Source organism: Trachinotus anak, unplaced genomic scaffold (genome assembly GCF_046630095.1).
Source record: "Trachinotus anak isolate AG129_WGS33_773 ecotype Australia unplaced genomic scaffold, CSIRO_AGI_Tana_v1 ptg000002l, whole genome shotgun sequence".
NCBI lineage: Eukaryota > Metazoa > Chordata > Actinopteri > Carangiformes > Carangidae > Trachinotus > Trachinotus anak.
Genome location: NW_027273853.1, coordinates 1,637,646 through 1,655,471, shown reverse-complemented (window position 1 = coordinate 1,655,471; position 17,826 = coordinate 1,637,646). Strand labels below are relative to the sequence as shown.

The 17,826-nt window shown below is 43.3% G+C and overlaps 1 protein-coding gene across 3 annotated transcripts in view; it reads left to right on the top strand.

The window, feature by feature from the left end:
• bcar1 (BCAR1 scaffold protein, Cas family member) overlaps positions 1-17,826 on the top strand; it is a 93,436-nt gene that overhangs the window by 34,594 nt on the left and 41,016 nt on the right. The window contains exon 1 of one of the 3 annotated variants that reach the window (XM_071488936.1): positions 4,531-4,910. The exons of the other annotated variants lie outside the window; for them this stretch is intronic. Within the exon in view, the coding sequence (XP_071345037.1) occupies positions 4,899-4,910 (12 nt within the window). The 5' untranslated portion in view covers positions 4,531-4,898. Of the gene's footprint in view, positions 1-4,530; positions 4,911-17,826 lie in introns of those variants that run through there. 3 annotated transcript variants of the gene reach the window in all.

Genomic DNA, 17,826 nt, shown 5'->3' with positions numbered 1-17,826 from the left:
TAATCAATGACTACCAGTGTGTTGTACTTTGTACTGGCTTCTCCCTCTAAGAGCTGTTGGGTTTTTCTTATGTCAACCCTGGAGATGAGCTGTGAGCTGTGAGCTACATTAGCTACAGCTCAGAAATATTCACCCAAACGAGCCCCTTTCATTGTACTGGTTTCACTTTAATGGACAAAATGTGCAAAAACAGATACTCAAATGGTCCAGAAATCATTTTAAGACGGTGCTGCTCAGTGACTCCCCGCTGTGTGGCGTCCGACCGGGAAGCAGAAGGCCCCTGTTGCTCGCTGTGATCCCTCACATGGTTCCAGCGAGATGGGGAACATGCTTCCCCGCTGTTCCACTGCTGGAAACCAGCCTGACATCCACCCTGCTTTCAGCAGACCCCAACCAACTCTACCCTCTCCCCATCGCTCGTCTCACTGACCAGTGTGCCGCCCAGACAGCAGCAACCATTAGCTGCATTGTGCTGCTCTCCTCCTCTCCCTCCTCCCCGATGCTCTTCCCTCTCTTTGACCGTGGTGGTGGTGCAGTCCCGGGTCATGGCATGAATGATGGTGTTGCAGTGTAACATGTCCCAGCTTCCTGAACAGACCAGGAAAAGACTCCTGGACGACCCCATCAGCACTGATGAGGGATAAACAGCTGTGCTTGTTGAAGCTGGGGTTACTGTGTGTAACCAACATTATTCTTTGTATTTACCCAGTCACTCAGTTTGGGATTTTTCTCACTATTAAGAGTAAAAATGTGTATGTTCCTGCAAATTAGTCTTGATGTAAGTTCTGGTCCCAGAGCGCCTGTACACCACCCACTCTGACACAGCACAGCATTAATGCAGCTCCAGAGGCCAGTCTATGGTTCAGAAATGTACTAGACAACTAGACAAACAAGGAAATAAACCAGCCCCAACTACAGAGACAGACCTCGGCCTCCTGCTGCAAAACTCCTCCACTGTCCTGTGGACGACCCCTCAGAAAGTAGGGTCATGACCTTCTGTGTGTGTGTGTGTGTGTGTGTGTGTATGTGAGGGGTTTGGGGGTCAGAGATAAGTGCTGATTGTGACACTTGTTTGTTCTGTGTCATTAAGTCAGCAGCAGCTCAACAACTTCTTCATGTGAAATTAGATCATCAGTCATTAAAGTTCCAGATTTTACTCTTCTTCTGTGTTTTATATGAAGTGTTGATCTCCATCAGAAGATATATTTGTGGTTTAAAGAACCAAAAACCATCTCATGGTAGTTTTACATCTCCTCTCTCAGGCTTCTCTCTGGAGCTCTAGTAACAACAGGTCAGACAGAAAACTCAGCCAATCAGAAGAGAGGCTCTCCTCTGATTGGCTGATTGTTTTCTGAGTGATCCCATAAAAATATAGCAGATTTCAGGTAAACACTCAGAGAAACCAAATCCTGGTTGGATAGTGGGTCCAGGTGGGCGGGGCTTGGGGTTGGGCTTCAAATAGTTTTTGAGTGTTCCACAGATTATCAACCTGATTTTTATTTTTGTGGAGAAGAGTTGAAGGTTTGGATAACGACAGATTTATTACACTGATGTTAGCAGCTCTAACAGGATGACATTTAATCTCCCTGCATGTGTCTGACAGGAACAGATAACCACAAAGCTAGGACTCAAACACACAACTCAACACAAAAATCAAACTGTGTCTGTTGGGTCGGTACACGAGAGAGCAAACAAACACAGGCAGACACGTCCAGAGGAGCAGGCTGAGGTGAGGTCAGTAAGCTGTGCTGAAGACACACACCTGACGGCGCTCAGCTCAGGCTCCAGTCATGTTGACAGTGGATGAGATGTTACAGGTTGATCCAGTGATTCCTGCTGTGACCTGGCTGCTTGTTCAGATGAGATTAGACTCAGATTTACATGGGGGGGTACACGTCTGTTTGCAGCTTTTGCTTCCAGACTCTTTCATTTACATTGACATTGATTCTCCATTTGTAAGTGCAGCTGGCTGACTGAGCTACGGTCCAGTTTATCCTTCAGGTTGGAATGGACTCTATAAAGCATGAAGCATCTTAATGGGAGGTTGTTGTCATGTAATTCAGCTCATATTTTTAAGAAGTACATAAAACTGCTGTTTTACCCTCTGTAGGAGCCAAGATGATGATTATATGTGGTGACTGTCATGAGGTGTCTCATACTCAGCCCCATCTAGAGGCTGGTGGCTGCAGTGAATGGGCCATTGGGAGGTTAGGGCAGGTGATGCTACCTGGAGAGTGTGGGCGGAGCAGGAAGACACAGTCTCTGACCAGGCTGTTTCACACAGTCCTTCATTTATCCTCAGTTCAGTTTTGTACTTCTTAGTACTGTGTTCATTTATCAGTTGTAATAGTTCTTTATCTCTCGGACACATCTCTCTGTGGACCTTGGATTATTTTGGATGGCAACATTTAGACATTTTCTTTCATCATCACTTGGAGAAAATTTAAAGTTGTTTTTTTTTTCAATCCAGCATCACATCAGCTTTCACTGCAGTTCTATTGAGTGATGATATGAGCGATATCTAAACCCAAAACACTGCGTTCTAAATTTCTTTAAAAAACATTTTCCGAAACTTCATGACACGTCTTTCAGGTTTATAGTGGAGGATTAAACGTCCAAGCTGGGTCTTATTTTTGTAGTTTTGTCAGTGACAAGCTGAGATCTGGGAAGATGGTGACATCACTAAAAAGAAGTAGTCAGCTGATCAGACAGGCTGTAAATGAACAGTAAATTTCAAAATAAAATATAAAATGATTGCTGAAGATTTCACACAGTTTTCAGACCCACCTCCTGCTCCAACTCTGGACTACTGTATGTAGTTGCAGACTGAGTAGATCCTGACCAGGACTGGATGTTGAAGTGAGGGTTTATTGTTTATATTTTCATGAACACATGACATAAACACACACATTCATAAGGATCCCTATAAGACATGTACAAACTAACAAACTATGGAGACACAAATGACCTCAGACAGCTTTTCTGTGCTATCGTATCTTGTTGTTTATCAGCAGACACACAAATACGCAATCTGGCAGCTGAAATTGGCCAATAGCATTGACCAGGTTGATTCCCAGAACTTCATAACAACTCATGTTTTTAAATTGATCACAGCAGACTCCAGCAGAGTTTAAACATTTATAAGTATTATTATATATATTATATATATTTACTCTGTATTTATCTATTCTCTCTATTTTCTATGTTTAATTTGTTATTAATCACAGGAAAAATACAGTCGGTTATCTCAGTTTAATTATTTGTGGGTTTATTAGCAATGGTTGATTTCCAAAGGACACACCTGCAACATTTATTCATCATTAAAGGTGGAGTAAGCAATGCTGTCGCTGCTGCCCCTCCCTTCAGTGCACCGTCAGAAACTCCATGCCCCAAATCCACAGTGGAGGAATCCAACGTGGACGTGGAAACTGTTCCTCACAGCTGAAACAAACAAACTTTATGATATGAAACGTCATCAAACAAAGGACCTGCACACAAACACACTCCAGAAACACAACGGAGTAAAGTAGGACTGTAGGTCTGTAGCTAAGCTAACAAGGAAGGTAACGCTACCTAGCCTAGCATTTTGAATAATGCATCCAACCAGATAAATCCACTGTGAGAGCAAATTTGTGTTTTCAGGTTGTCCTGGCTTTGAAACTCTTTGCATGTTGTAGGTGTTGTGTATGAGCCACAACTGTGTGATATGACACACAACAGTTTTACAGCAGTTTGTCCTGCAGGAGGTTGTTCTTATGTTACAGCTGGTTGACATGTGCAAGCTGCAATAATATAGGAATGAAAAGTCAAACACTGGTCACATGTTATTTCTTACAACTGTACAAAATAAAAATATATTTCTTGGATAAAGTAGAAAATGTCTCCAAACTTCAAGATCAGATCAAAGAGGAGATCATAACAATCACCTTCCTTTATAACAAAGTGGATGCAGAAGGAAAAGCAAGATAAAAAGATACACAGTTAATTATTAACAGATTAGAGACCAGTCATTTCTTAATGGAGAAAAAAGAATAGCAGCTAACAGCTAGCTAAGGCTAAACTATTTATAGTCCAGTGGTATTCAAATACTGCAGTATTTCCTTTTATTTTTAACATTATAAATCTGCCTCATGTTCTTCATGGTTTCAAATCTTACAAACTCCAGCTGATAAGTGTAACAGATGTAAAATTCAAAAGGAGCTAACCTGCAGCTCCTTCAGGCAGGGTGACACGGGAACACCAATCTGAGCTTAAAGACAATGAGATGAGGTAATGTTGCTTTATGCTCATGTGAAATTCAGAGTGTGACTGTGTCTCAGCAGCATTACAAAGCACTGACAGCCTCTCACAAGCAGGGGGACGCAGAGAGCGACGGAGGGGTGGGGGTGTCAGTGGAAGGGCAAAGCTTATTTGCATGAGAAGAGCTCTTCGGGCCAATGGCCAGAGCAGGCAGAGGGAATATCAGGATCCAGCAGGAAGTGACGTGTCGGGTTACATGCTCCTCCCTCTTTTCCCCAGGCAAGAGAGAGAGAGGGAGAGAGAGGGAGAGGGAGACCAAGTGAGAGAGAAGGGGCGAGTGGGGTAGAAGTAAATGGGCCAAGCAGCAGTCTCATTCTTACTGTGTGAGATCACGGAGCGGCAGAATGTGTCGGGATCTGCCTGACTACTGAAGACGAGACTGAACAGGACAGGAGGAGTGACAGAGAGGAAAAAGGAGGGAGGACAGAAGGACATAGGAGGGAAGGAAGGAAGGAGGGTGGGAAAGGAAGCTGGAGGAGTTTTGGGATCTTTTGTGATCTGCTCTCCGTACAGGATCTAACTGGCAAAGTGTCTCACAGGGGCTGCGCTACAGCCCTGCCCCGGAGTTACCACAGCCGCCTCGCTGCAGCAGGGACAAGATGAACTATCTGGTGAGTGAGTGTGTGTGTGTGTTTGTGTGAGATTTCAGTGTGTGCAGGAGGAATCTCTGTTGGCTTTTTTAAAATTCTGTGCCTCTTATAATGAGTGTGTGTGTGTATGTGTGTGTCCTGTGTGTGTGTGTTTAGTGTGTGAGAGTGCTTTAGCAGGACCTGCTATACCCCAGCTGTGCTCGGACTGAGAGGGAGGGGGGAGGAGAGGGAGAGGGGGTGAGGGAGACTTGAGTTTGAAGAAAAGGAAAATGTGAAGGGGGAGGAGAGGGAAACTGGAGTTAACATTTTCTCTGTGGATTCCCACCTTTTGTTGGATCTCAGTGGGGATTGCGTGTGTGCGTCTGTGTGCGTCTGTGTGTGTGTGTGTGTGTGTGTGTTGGGGTAAAGGGTTTAAAGTCAGTTCACACTGGTCGAGGAGACTTCACTGCCCTGTAAAGGAATGTGCACCAACAAAAAGGACAAAGTCGCTAAAAATTCCTCCCACTCTACATAGAGATTTCAAAATAAAATGCTGGTTATCTGCTGCTGCGTCTTTTCAGTTAAAGACACTGAAAGACTTTTTTTTTTCAGTCGCTGAAAATAACAAAAAAGGGAAATCTGTGCTATTAGAAACAGTTAAAACATCCCAAGTGAAGCAGAAGTGTAACCTTCTTAGTGGCATTACTGCGCTGATAAGAATTTCTGAAAAGTTTGTCACTTGACGCCTGTAATCCTCTTGAGAGCTTTCCTCACACAGTGCATGTTTTCTTTTAAACTTTCTTCCATGAATGCATCACTGGAGAGCCGAGTCTCAGCACGCAGCAGACCGCCGTCGTCCTCAACACATTTAGATGATTGCTTTTATTTCCTGTCTGCATGTTGCTCTTTTCAGCAATTATACATAATGTCTGTGGACTGTGGAGAGAGAATAAGAAAGAAAGAAAGAAAGAAAGAAAGAAAGAAAGAAAGAAAGAGGCAGAGCCATGGTGTGTGTTTCTGCTGACTCAGAGGAAAGTGGAGAGAAATGAAGGTTTTATGGCCAGAGGACAGAGGGAGGCGATCGGTCGACTGAGAGAGAAAAATGCTTCAGTAAAACACAAGCAGATAGAGAGAGAGAGAGACAGGACGAGATGATGTGTGTGAGTATTGAATATGACATTGATTTAGTGAGAGAGGAGAGAGAACAAATGGTTTGTGAGGAGGGAGAGAAAAGTCGTCAGACAGAAAGAAACTGGCAGCAACAGTCCTTCACTGTGTTATTTGTGTCAGTGTTGGCTTCACACCACTGTGTGTGTCTGTGTGTGTTTGTGTGTGTTTGTGTGTGTTTTGGGTAACTACACAGTCAGGAATGTAGCTGTGGAGCAGATTGCTGTGTGTGTAACGAGTAATTACACGCCAGTAATTAGTGTGTAATTAATATGAAGTAACAATTCCACTGTAGTGGAGCCGTGTCAAAGCCTCCCACTGACTGTACAGAGCTGCCATGTTGTGCCGGCTGACTCATGTTTATTCAGATATCATTTCTTACTTTTAGTAGAAAATTAAAGGCTGGTGTAGTTTTCATTAGTTTTCATAGTTATATGAAAACCTGAGCATTAAAGACAGAAATGAAACAAAGATAGAAAGTGTTAAAGAAAATGGTTACACAGCAGCAAATTAAGAAACAAAAATAACATAAAGATACACAGGGGAAATAAGAAATAAAAAACATGCTATTATTAGACATTTATGTGGCTCTCAGTTGATTTTTATATTCATCCAGAAAAGACTAAACTGTTCTTTTCAAATCTGGAGCTTCAGCTGTTCCTTAGTGCCACTGAAGATTTCTGAAAGTAAAGATAAACCAGGACCTGCTGAACCAACTTGCAGGATTTGTTTTCTCCGAGTGTTTACCTGAAATCTGCTATATTTTTTATTGGATCACTCAGAAAACAGTCAGTCAATCAGAAGAGAGGCTCAGAACCTCTCTTCTGAACCACTGAGATGGTTTTTGGTTCTTAAAACCACATATATCTTCTTATGAATATCAACACTTCAGAAATAACACTGTAGAAGAGTTATATAATTAAAAGAAGTCCTGACGGCTGGTTTTAAGGCTCAGTTTCTGAATACAGGCTGTGTGCATTTCTTTGTGGACTGAGGCTTTGATACTTTCACAATACACAGTATTAATATAGAACCTAGACCTGCTTTATAATCAAAAACACTGTGAAATAACAATCTGTCAACTCTAAATCCCCGACCTTCTTTGACCTTCCGACTTTGTCTGTGACTCTAATAAATATATAGTTTCATTTAAAAAGACTCAGTCACTTCGTAAACAGCCAGACACCATTGTGTGTGTATATATATATATATATATATATATAGCTGTGTGTGTGTGTGTGTGTGTGTGTGTGTGTGTGTGTGTGTGTGTGTGTGTGTGTGTTTTTAATAGTTTTTGGAAACAATTGCACTCTGTGGCTCAAAAGAAGAAGAGGTGTCTGTCCTGAAAGCATCATGGTCAGTCATCATGTTACAGTGTCATCACAGACCCTGTTCACCTAGCTGTCTTTTCCCTTGTTGTTATTATTTATACATTATTAACATACAGGTCTGTGTCATGTGCTGCATGACTATAAAGATGTGAATGTCAGTCTCAGTGCTGTAGTCAAATGGTCCCTGTTGTGTCAGAACACATTTCTTCTCCATGTATTTCTCCTGACTCACTGACTGAGTCATGGAGGCCGAGCTTACAGCAGGAATTCCCCTCTGTCTCCAGCACACACACACACAGAAGCACACACACACACACACACACACACACACACACATACACACCATCTCCAGACCCCTGGGGTGTCCTGGCTCCGGTGATAAGCCGGCCACACACACTCACTGAACACACTCGTCTTCACTGACCCCTGAGTTAAAGCACACACAGGTGTCCCCCATAAAGTCAGTCAGTCAGTGAATCAGCCAATCAGAACATGGGCCAATCAACCAGCAAATAGTCAGTAAGTAAGTTCTTCACTATATTCTCTCATGTAGAAATCTGAAGACTCACCAGATCCTGACTTTACCTGACAGTGTGTCTCAGCACTGAAGCATGAGCACCACGCTGTGACTCCCTCAGGCCAGTAAACATGACTCAGTAGACTCAGAGTTACCTTTGACCCAGATACCATGTGGTTCTGGGACACTGTGCTGAGCACCTGAGCAGGCTTTGGAGACAGACACTTTAAAAAAGGGACTGCTGACTTTGGCCTCAGTGATCACACTGAACAGCTGAAGAACATCTGGACCCAGTGGTCTTCATCATTCTGGATCAACACCTGTGTTCAGGAGGATGAGACAAGGTCTGATCAGGTGCTTTATTACAGAGTGAAGATGATACAGATGAATGTTTGACATGATGTCGTGTCATCCTCATCACTAATAACAGTATCTTCAGCATTGTACTGGTTATGTATTCTGGTAATGCAGGTTTATCTTCTCTGCCACCAGTGGAAACATTTGTGAGTTGAAATGTGCTCATGGAGAACAGGGTGAACCCCACCTGACCCACAGTTTACAGCATTCACTGCATGTTGAGGATCCAGTGGGAACCTATGTTTTGTACTTAATGTGTCACTATGATAATAGATAACATCAAACAGTGTGACAGACAGCCATACCTTTTGGTGTTGCACAAGGAAGCTGTCTGGGAACATCATCAGGGAACAAAACATTAACTCCACTACGCTGACGATACACTGCTATACATTAACCCTGAGCCAAATGACATTAACTAATGCTCCCTGACTCCCTGCCTTGATGGATGAACAATTATTTTTTTAAGCTGAACGAGGATAAGATAGAAATACTATTGGTTGGCCCCAAAGCCAAAAGAGCTACACTTTCCACTGGGCTTGGAAACTTAAACCGGCAGAGCCAGTGCAACTGTCTTTGCTGTTCCTCCTTCAGAGGATTTGCTGCATATGACCAACCGAGAGGAGACGATCTCCTTCCTGTTTACACCGGCTCACACATGCTCAGTGTTTGTGGATGGTCATGTGATGTGTGTTTTCAGGTGTGTTAGTGTGGATGGAGATCGTTTCTGATACGGAGCTAAATCGGTCATGTGGACTGAGATCATTTTTGTTTTAAAATGAAACCGTATTAGTGTGGATGCTGCCCACGATGGTCATGACACATGATGTACACTCAATTCAGTTTCTCATTTTATGGAAATTATTTCAGCCATTTTGGCCATTACCAGATGCAGAGGTGACAGGAAGTCAGACGAGAGACAGAGGGGCGACTTGAATCATTGATTCTGGAGTGTCTATGAGACACATTGAGATTTGGACCAGTAATGAAAGACAAGGCCTTTGTCCTGTTTTGGACTGACTCAGGCCATCTTGGTCATGGACTGCCCATTTGAGAGCAGGTTCAGCAGCCGTCTGGATCCAGACTGGATCAGATCTCTTTTCTTTACTCATACAGCGACTGATGGACCGACGCAGCACCATGGATCAGAGGTTACAGTGAGAGAGCTTCCTGGTTTGGAGGCTTCTTCTTCTCTGGTTCGTGTGGGTGTCCTCCTGCAGGCCAGATGATTCATTATTAACCTGAAAACTATGTTGCTTTTCTGTAACAAAGTAATCTCAAAGATCCATTTAGCAGGTTTCATCTGCTTCTCGTTACCTGTTGAAAGCTCAAATAAAACTCCATGAGTTGCAACTCTTTTTGACTTGGTGTCCCAGATAATTTTACACATTCTGTTCCCAAAGGTCAAGTTTAGTTTAAACCTGCAGCTTGTGGAGGAAAAATCAGGTTTGCGTTTCTGATTTACATTTTTTGCAAATAAATAAGGTGGAAACAGGGAAAGCAGACAGATTCAGCAGCAAAGGACTGATACTGTGTGGGGATAAAATGTCTGGTTCTGCAGCAGCGTACAGACACAGAGCTTTGTGTACAGTCTGCATAAGTGTACCTTAAATTTTGTGGTTTAGCATATGAAACATGTAAAGGCAGACTGACGGGTACAGGTACACAACATGTCTTCGTCCTGACACGAGCCCTGCAGGTATGAATGATGTGACTGTGTGTCACTGTGGTTAAACAGACTGAAGCTGTCTTGCTCATGCCTCAGAGTGTACAACATCCAAGGTCTGCCTCCTGTGTTCAGTATGCACCTGTATTGTTGCCCTTGGTGTCACAGTACAGTAGAGTACTGACGAACAACAAACCATGAATCACTGGATGTTTTTCCCTGCTGCTCTGTGCTGAATCACAGAGCCAACACTGCAGTTTCAGCTGCAGCTTTCTCAACAGATTTATGTGAGTGTCACAGTTCACCACGGTGCAGATTTATGCCCCCGTGGTCGTGAGCCATTTAAACCTTCAGTTTGTCGTTCCTGTGGAGGTGGAGTATAATGCATTAAAGCTTTTTTCAGGCCGCATTGTGCCACTGTGGTTCTGAGCCTGTGTGTTTTGAGCGTTGTATTCCAGTGTAAAGATGCAGGCGTCTCTCTCTCTCTCTCTCTCTCTCTCTCTCTCTCTCTCTCTCTCACACTCACTCACTTACTCACACACACACACACACACACACAGGGATCAGAGGTTGTGCCAGCAGGTCTGTGCTACCTGTGTAAGTGCAGCTTAGTAAAGACCTTAAACACAGGTGTAGGCTGTACTCAGTTCCTCTGTTGAGTGTTGCACATAATAATTTCTGAAGTTGTTGGGTCATGACTGAAGTCCCTGATACCTTCACTCTGTAAACGCAACCTGAGTTAGTTGCTAGCTACACAGCTAACAGCTAAGAAACAACAGTCCCTCCTTTGTTATGATATTAATTTAAGAACTGAATTACAGACAAAAGTCACACTAAGTGCTTGTTAATGCTTATGTGGTTTCACATCTCTGAGTTGCCACACATGTCTGAAACAGGTCTGCTGTTGTAGCCAATGTAAACTGTTTCAGCCACCTGGAGAAACAGTTGACCAATCAGAGCTTCTCCTGTGTTTTATCTGTAGTAGTGGAAACTCTTGCATGTTTTCCCCCATTTCTCTCTGTTGTATACAAGGTGGAGCTGCTTTGAACCAGCCAAATATCTCTGTGCGTGTTCGTGTCTGGCAGCTATTCATAAGCTCCTACGAGGGCTGTCTGTCAACAGGTTAAGCAACTCTCAGGCCACGCCCACCTGAGTCTACCCTGTGCCCCAGGCTACACAATCCCTACTGTTGTCTCTGCTGTTAGTCAGAGCCCGAGGGCAGGAATTCTTCAGCCAGGGTCATCACTTGTTAAAGCTGCAGCCTCCACTGGCATTTAGCACGGCACATAAAGCCGGGCTGTCTGAGAAACCCAGAATATGATTTATTTTTCAGCACCAAAGACTGCAAAGGAACCCTGAAGGACTCAAGGGGATTGAAGAAATCCCAAGAACACCTATGGTCAGACTGAGTACTGTTTCAGTATCTTGTAGAACCTTTGAGGGGTTCTCAGTAACAATGGGAACAGATTTAGACTCTTACCAGCTGAATGCCCACATTTCAAACCACTGTCAGACTACAGAAGACAGTAAATAACAGTTTCACATGCTGGGGCCAGTAAACAGATCTTCATGGGTGAAATAAGTGGGGTGGCCCTTTAAGATGGAGTATCCTTAAAGTTTCTCTGGGCTCTGATGAGCTTCAGTCTTTTAATCTGACACAAAACTGAAGAATTGACCTCACAGCTGTGTTTCTGTGAAGCATTTGGATCATAAACAAAATATCACACATAGTTTCACACAATAAGCTAATAATACTCTGTGGGAGCAGTGAGTATTATTAGCCTCAGAGTGATGATGACTAACGTATGGAGCCTTCCTCCTGCTCCCTGTAAACACGTTGTTAACGTCAGCGTCCTGCAGCAGCGTCCTCTCTGGGCGGAGGAGTCTCTGTGCTGCTGTCGAGATCAGCCATGCACTCACAACTATTTCTCAAGAACAGTCCGACATGCCAAGACAGGAAAAGAAGGAGGAGGAGGGGGGGGGGGGAAGGACGGTGTGAAGGAAGAGAGAGAGAGAGGTAGGAAAGAAATGGAGGAGAGAGAGGTAGGAAAGAAATGGAGGAGAGAGAGAGAGAGGTGGGAGCCAAAGAAACAAAGAGAGGAAGGAACCAGAGGATCATTCTCCTTCGTGTGTTGATCATCTTTATGAATCTGAATGGTGTGTGTGTGTGTGTGTCTGTGTGTTGTGACACCTCTGGAATGTGAAGTAATAGGAACGTTGTGAGTTTGTGGAGGCTGAGGAATGCTGTAGTAAGCTGGACTGTGTGTGTGTGTGTGTGTGTGTGAGAGAGAGAGAGAGAGAGAGAGAGAGCGAGAGAGAGAGAGCGACAGGCCCAGGCTCGCTTCAGCATAGCAGAGATATACACAGGAACACACACACACACACACACACACACCTTGGCTTTCAGCATCAGAGGATTCACATCTTCGTCTCTCATGTTTCCTCAACAAGTTCACTAATTCCCACCAGTGATCAGTACCACTGTCTGACTGACTGTCTGTCAGACTGAGCTGTGACATGTCCTAAATGTATCATCAGGTCTGATTTTCACGTCACAGAGAACATTGACCCATTTAGACGAACTCACCTGCCAGTGGATCAGTAAAGTCACGCTATGTAGCTGAACATCATTCAATCTCACAAAACTTTATTTATTCAACATTTTAGTTACAGGATAAACTTCTTTACATGTATCATCTCATTGTCCAAAGTGTCTGAATATTTTCCAGCCTCAAAAACAGTCAGAGGGAAAAGATTATCTTCAGTTCAATTCAATTCAATTTTATTTGTATAGCGCCTAATCATAATATACATTCTTAAGGCACTTTACAGGATAAGGCTGAGACCTTTCTTTGTTACAGAGAAAAACCCAACAGTTCCCACAAAGAGCAAGCGCTTGGTGACAGGGGGGAGAAAAACTCCCTTTAACAGGAAGAAACCTCCAACAGAACCGGGCTCAGGGGGGGCGGCCGTCTGCCTCGACTGGTTGGGTTTAGGAGGAGATAAAAAGGTGGGGTGGGGGGAGGAGAGAGGAGAAAAGAGAGAGAGAGAGAGCAGGAACAGCTGTGTAGGTAATGGTGTTATCAATAATAATGACAGATAACAGTGGTTAATAGTAAAGATGAGTAGTGGTGGATCTGGATCCTGCTGCTCCAGAGGCAGAGAGACCTGCAGAATGAGGACAGAGAGAGGGAGAGAGAGGAGAAGCACAAACTACGGGAGAGAAAAAAATACAAAGTTAATGGCATAAAGTAATCGACAGAGAGAGAGAGAGACAGAGAGAGAGACAGAGAGAGAGAGAGAGAGCCCAGTGAATCATGGGAATCCCCCAGCAGTCTAGCTCTATAGCAGCATAACTAAGGGATGGGTCAGGACATACCTGAGCCAGCCCTAACTATAAGCTTTACTAAACAGGACAGTTTTAAGCCTGATCTTAAAGGTAGAGAGGGGGTCTGCCTCCTGAACCCACACTGGGAGCTGGTTCCACAGGAGAGGAGCCTGAGAGCTGAAGGCTCTGCCCCCCATTCTACTCTTACAAACTCTGGGAACCACAACAACAACTTAACAACCTTAAAGACGCCTACAGTGGACAGATGGACATACTCTGTGTTAACAGGGCGAATCTGCACCAGTTTTCACACAATAGTTTAAGTCGAATGACAAAAAACAAAAATGCTTTTCTGTTTGAAATCACTGTTAACTGACTGCCTTTGAACTGTACAACTGCTGTAGAATGAAAACATTTATGAATTTTAATGAATAACTTTTCTGGCTTCAAGCACTCACTATCTTCCTCCATTTTTATTTCATCATATGATGCATTTTAATACTTTAAATACACATCAGGTCAGACAGTCAGATTACTGCACCTGAGACAGAGTAAACACACACACACACACACACACACACGATGCTTCTCATGTCATGTGGAGAGTCTTGTCCAGAGACGTTCATTTGAGAATGTTTTACCACCATCCTCACTTACACTGTGTGTGTGTGTGTGTGTGTGTGCGTGTGTGTGTGTGTGTGTGTGTCATGTTTTGCTCATATTGCCAGACTATAGTTTAATGGCACATCTTCTTATAGGCATTAATATGCTGACTGTCAGACCACAGGAGTGGCTCCTGACTGCACATGCAGTTCATAAATATGTGTATATATAAACATGTATAAGAATATGAAAACATTTTGGTAAAATAGAGATCAGTCATCTAGACCAAATGAAGAACGTCATGGCTAATGTTCAGTTCAGGCTTTTGTGGACAAACTGCTCAGTGACAGGATTTCACTGACCTTGAGCTGAGTAATTTGAGTCAGAGTGACACCTCTTACCAGATCAATGCAAATTGAGCTTTGACTCAAAACACAGATTTTCCTCTGGTCCTGAGGATGGCCATGTTGGTTCTGTTACTGTTACACAAATGAAGTTTATTGTTTCTTTTTTAAAATGATAGAAATATAAATGAAAACACCTGGTGGAAGTCTTTTAATTGACCTGCTCACAACTCATTAACATAATGAGTGAAAATGAGCATCGGGCAGGAATGAGTGTGTTATTTTACTCATAACATCTCATGTTAGGGGACCTTGTTGGATGTTCGTCACCTGTTTGACTGTGTCTGTGATAATGAGTGCTGGGTTATATAAAGCACAAATAAAGATGTAAGTGGTAAAAGGTTGAAAGCTGTGATTTGTCAAGGTTCAACTTGTCACAGCAGGAAGTGATGGCACCATGTGACCTAACGCAGTGATGTCATCCTCAAAGTGAGCACCTGTTTCAGAGGGAGCTCAGGTTTAAGGTGCAGATGACGCTCTGAACAATGAGTGTTGTTCCATGTGGTTCTGCAGTCACACCTGACATTCAGGGCTGTTTCACCACTGAGCTGCAGCCATGTTTGAACGAGACGGATGGTGACGACATGGGGAAGTTATTTTGGCAGATATTGTGATTGTGATATGAGTCATGATTCAGTTGGAATTATTGTTTTTGAATTTCATATTCACTGAAAAAAATGTAAAATAATGATGATGTGATTTTGTTGGGTCTCGTACCAAACAAGTGAGTTCCCTTACATCTGGAGAATATGATTTATAGGCCAGGACGTCTGTGTAGCACCATAATGCTTATGGTGCTAACAATGCACAACAATGTTGTGACACATTTTACCTTTCAAGAAACTGCAGCTCCTGTGATTTGAATATTGCATGTGGCCGTATTGAGATTTTGATTATATTTCAATTAATTGTGCAGCCCTGCACAACACCCAGGTGCTGACATCTGTCACCTGTCACCTGTCACCAGCGCGGTGCTGTTAAAGAAACACTGCAGCTACACTGTGCTCAGGGATGACAGAGTGAGCTGCAGCCCTGAAATAAGTTTTAAAAGCACACCAATCGTAGCATCTCACATGGAGCAACAACCCAAGGATGAGATGTGAAGGATTCAATTTACCAGTCTGCATGGCAGCTAACAGCTCATTGTTTCTCCCTTTTGTTTTCTGAGTGTGTGTGTGTGTGTATGTGTGTGCGTGCTCTGTAACTACATGTGCTGACATTGCTCCCTGCAGGTTGTATGTGTCCTGGAATCTCATCTGGCAGTGTAAAAGGAGTCAGGTTTAGTTGCATTTAAAAAACCTGCTTATACCTGCTAATTTTGGTGTAAAAGGTTATAACAGAGAGCCAGTACTGTCCTCATACATTTACAAAGCAAACAAATAAGCTGAACCAATGGTGTCTCACCAGCACTAACAGCCCTCTCTGATTCCATGCTGTAGTTTCTCCTCAGTTCAGCCCTGATTGTCCATGATGAGCTCATCCTAACTCACACTCCTTCACCTCAGATAGTCCAGACTCACCCACATCAAACTGGACTTACTCAAATTCACTTCAGGCTGCAAAGAGAACTGAGTGTCTGAGACAGAGACAGAGACAGAGACAGAGACAGAGAGAAAAAGAGAAAGAGAAAGAGAAAGAGAGATAGCAGGAGAGGACAGAGGAGGAACAGAAATGATGTGTGACAGTCACAGAAATGGAGACGGACGGGGGGTCTGTTTTACTCTCTGCAATGTGGGCAATAGGCACACACACACACACAAACACACACTCAAACTCACACAAGGCCTCTTGTGGCAGGCTGGTATTTGTCCCCAGGGGTCAAATAGCAGGCAACAGACAAAGGACATTAAGCCACACACACACACAGATAAGTAACCTGCCTATAGTGAGCTCGCTTCACCAGCTGTTCACATTACTTCCTCCTCAGTGGATGTCTCTCTCTTCAGTCTTTGAATTTCCTTTAAACAAACAGAAATATGATGAAACCGTGTTTATTTGAGTGAATTAAATGTATAATGTACACTGTGACACTGTGACACTGTGACACTGTAATGTAATGTACACTGTGTATTAAATGTACACTGTGTATTAGATGTACACTGTGACGTCACAGTATTGTAGATCGGTGAACAGTCTGCTTTCTGATAATATATAAAAATCACAGTGAACTGTGTCGAACGAGCTAAAATATATGAACATCACTGCTATGCTCTTTTACACTGACAACAACCTCCTAATTATCTATAACAGCATCTGTGGTTTTAATTCTAGAAAATGTAGTTCTGCATTTCTCCTGGACACAAAGTTCACACTTCTTACTAGTTGCATTTATAGAGGATCAGAGACTCTCTTCTGATTGGCTGATTGTTTTCTGAGTGATCCAATAAAAATAAAGCAGATTTCGGCTAAACGCTCAAGGTTGGATGGTGGGTCCAGGTGGGCAGGGCTTAGGGTGTGGCTGAGGGTGGTGACTGCTTTGTTGTGACATCGCAAAGTTCCAGAAGTCCTGACGGCTGGTCTTAAGGTTTCTGAATTCAGGATGTGTGCATTTCTCTGTGGACTGAGGCTTTGATACTTTCACAGTATTAATATAGAACCTAGACCTGCTTTATAATCACAAACACATGGACATCTACCTTTAGACTACATGAGACCTGCAGCGTTGCATCACAATAAATGATGAGTTGATTAAAGTATGTGCTTGTTTTTGTAAAACGAGCAGTGAGTTCTTACTGTGGAATTCCTCACCCTGAGCCCTACGCAAAGGTCAGATTACAAACATTTAATAAACTGCCGTGTAAGTTCTTCAGTGGGATTTTAATCGTCTTAAATCAGACATTCAGTGCATCACTTCACCTTCAGCCCTTTAAACTCCTCCGCTCCTCTTCGCCCTCTCTTTTGTCTCCTTCATCCTCCGTCGTCTCCCCAATGAGTTTTGTTGAAGTGTTGGCGTTGTTCAGCCGCAGCCAGTCGTCCCGGCAACTGTTGCCATGGTAGCATCACATTGTTGGGGCCCGTAGCTGCTGGGATTTATCCCCAAGAGGTCTGGGTAATGTGATTAGCTACCACTGTGTTCTCATTTCTCCACACTCCCAGAATGCCTCTCTGCAGAGTGGACGTACAAGTGTCTGCTGGATGGCTTTCTCACGCTGATTAACAGACAGGGATGTTTGAGGGCTTCCAGCCACGTCTGCACACAGCTGACTGAGTGGGTTAAAGGCTGAAACTGTGGTTTAACTGTCACATTACAGCTCCTTTAAACCTGAAATTTAAAGTGCATGCCAATATATTATTTTCACAGACTCTGAACATCTCTGCTGCTACCAGCTGCTCAAAAATGATGCTCCTGCTCCTCAGATGATCAATCCAGATGTTTTGTGGTGATTCCTTGATTTTTCATGTCTTTCCATTTTGATCTAGAATTTCATCTACTTGTATCTTCATCAGGACAAAATGTGCTGTGTTGTGTTGTTGCAGTACAACCTGACCCTGAGTTGAAAACATTTGTGATTTCAGACCACAAGTAAAAGCATCAGCCTACATGAACCCAATAAAAATAAAAAAAAACAGACCAATCTGAACGGG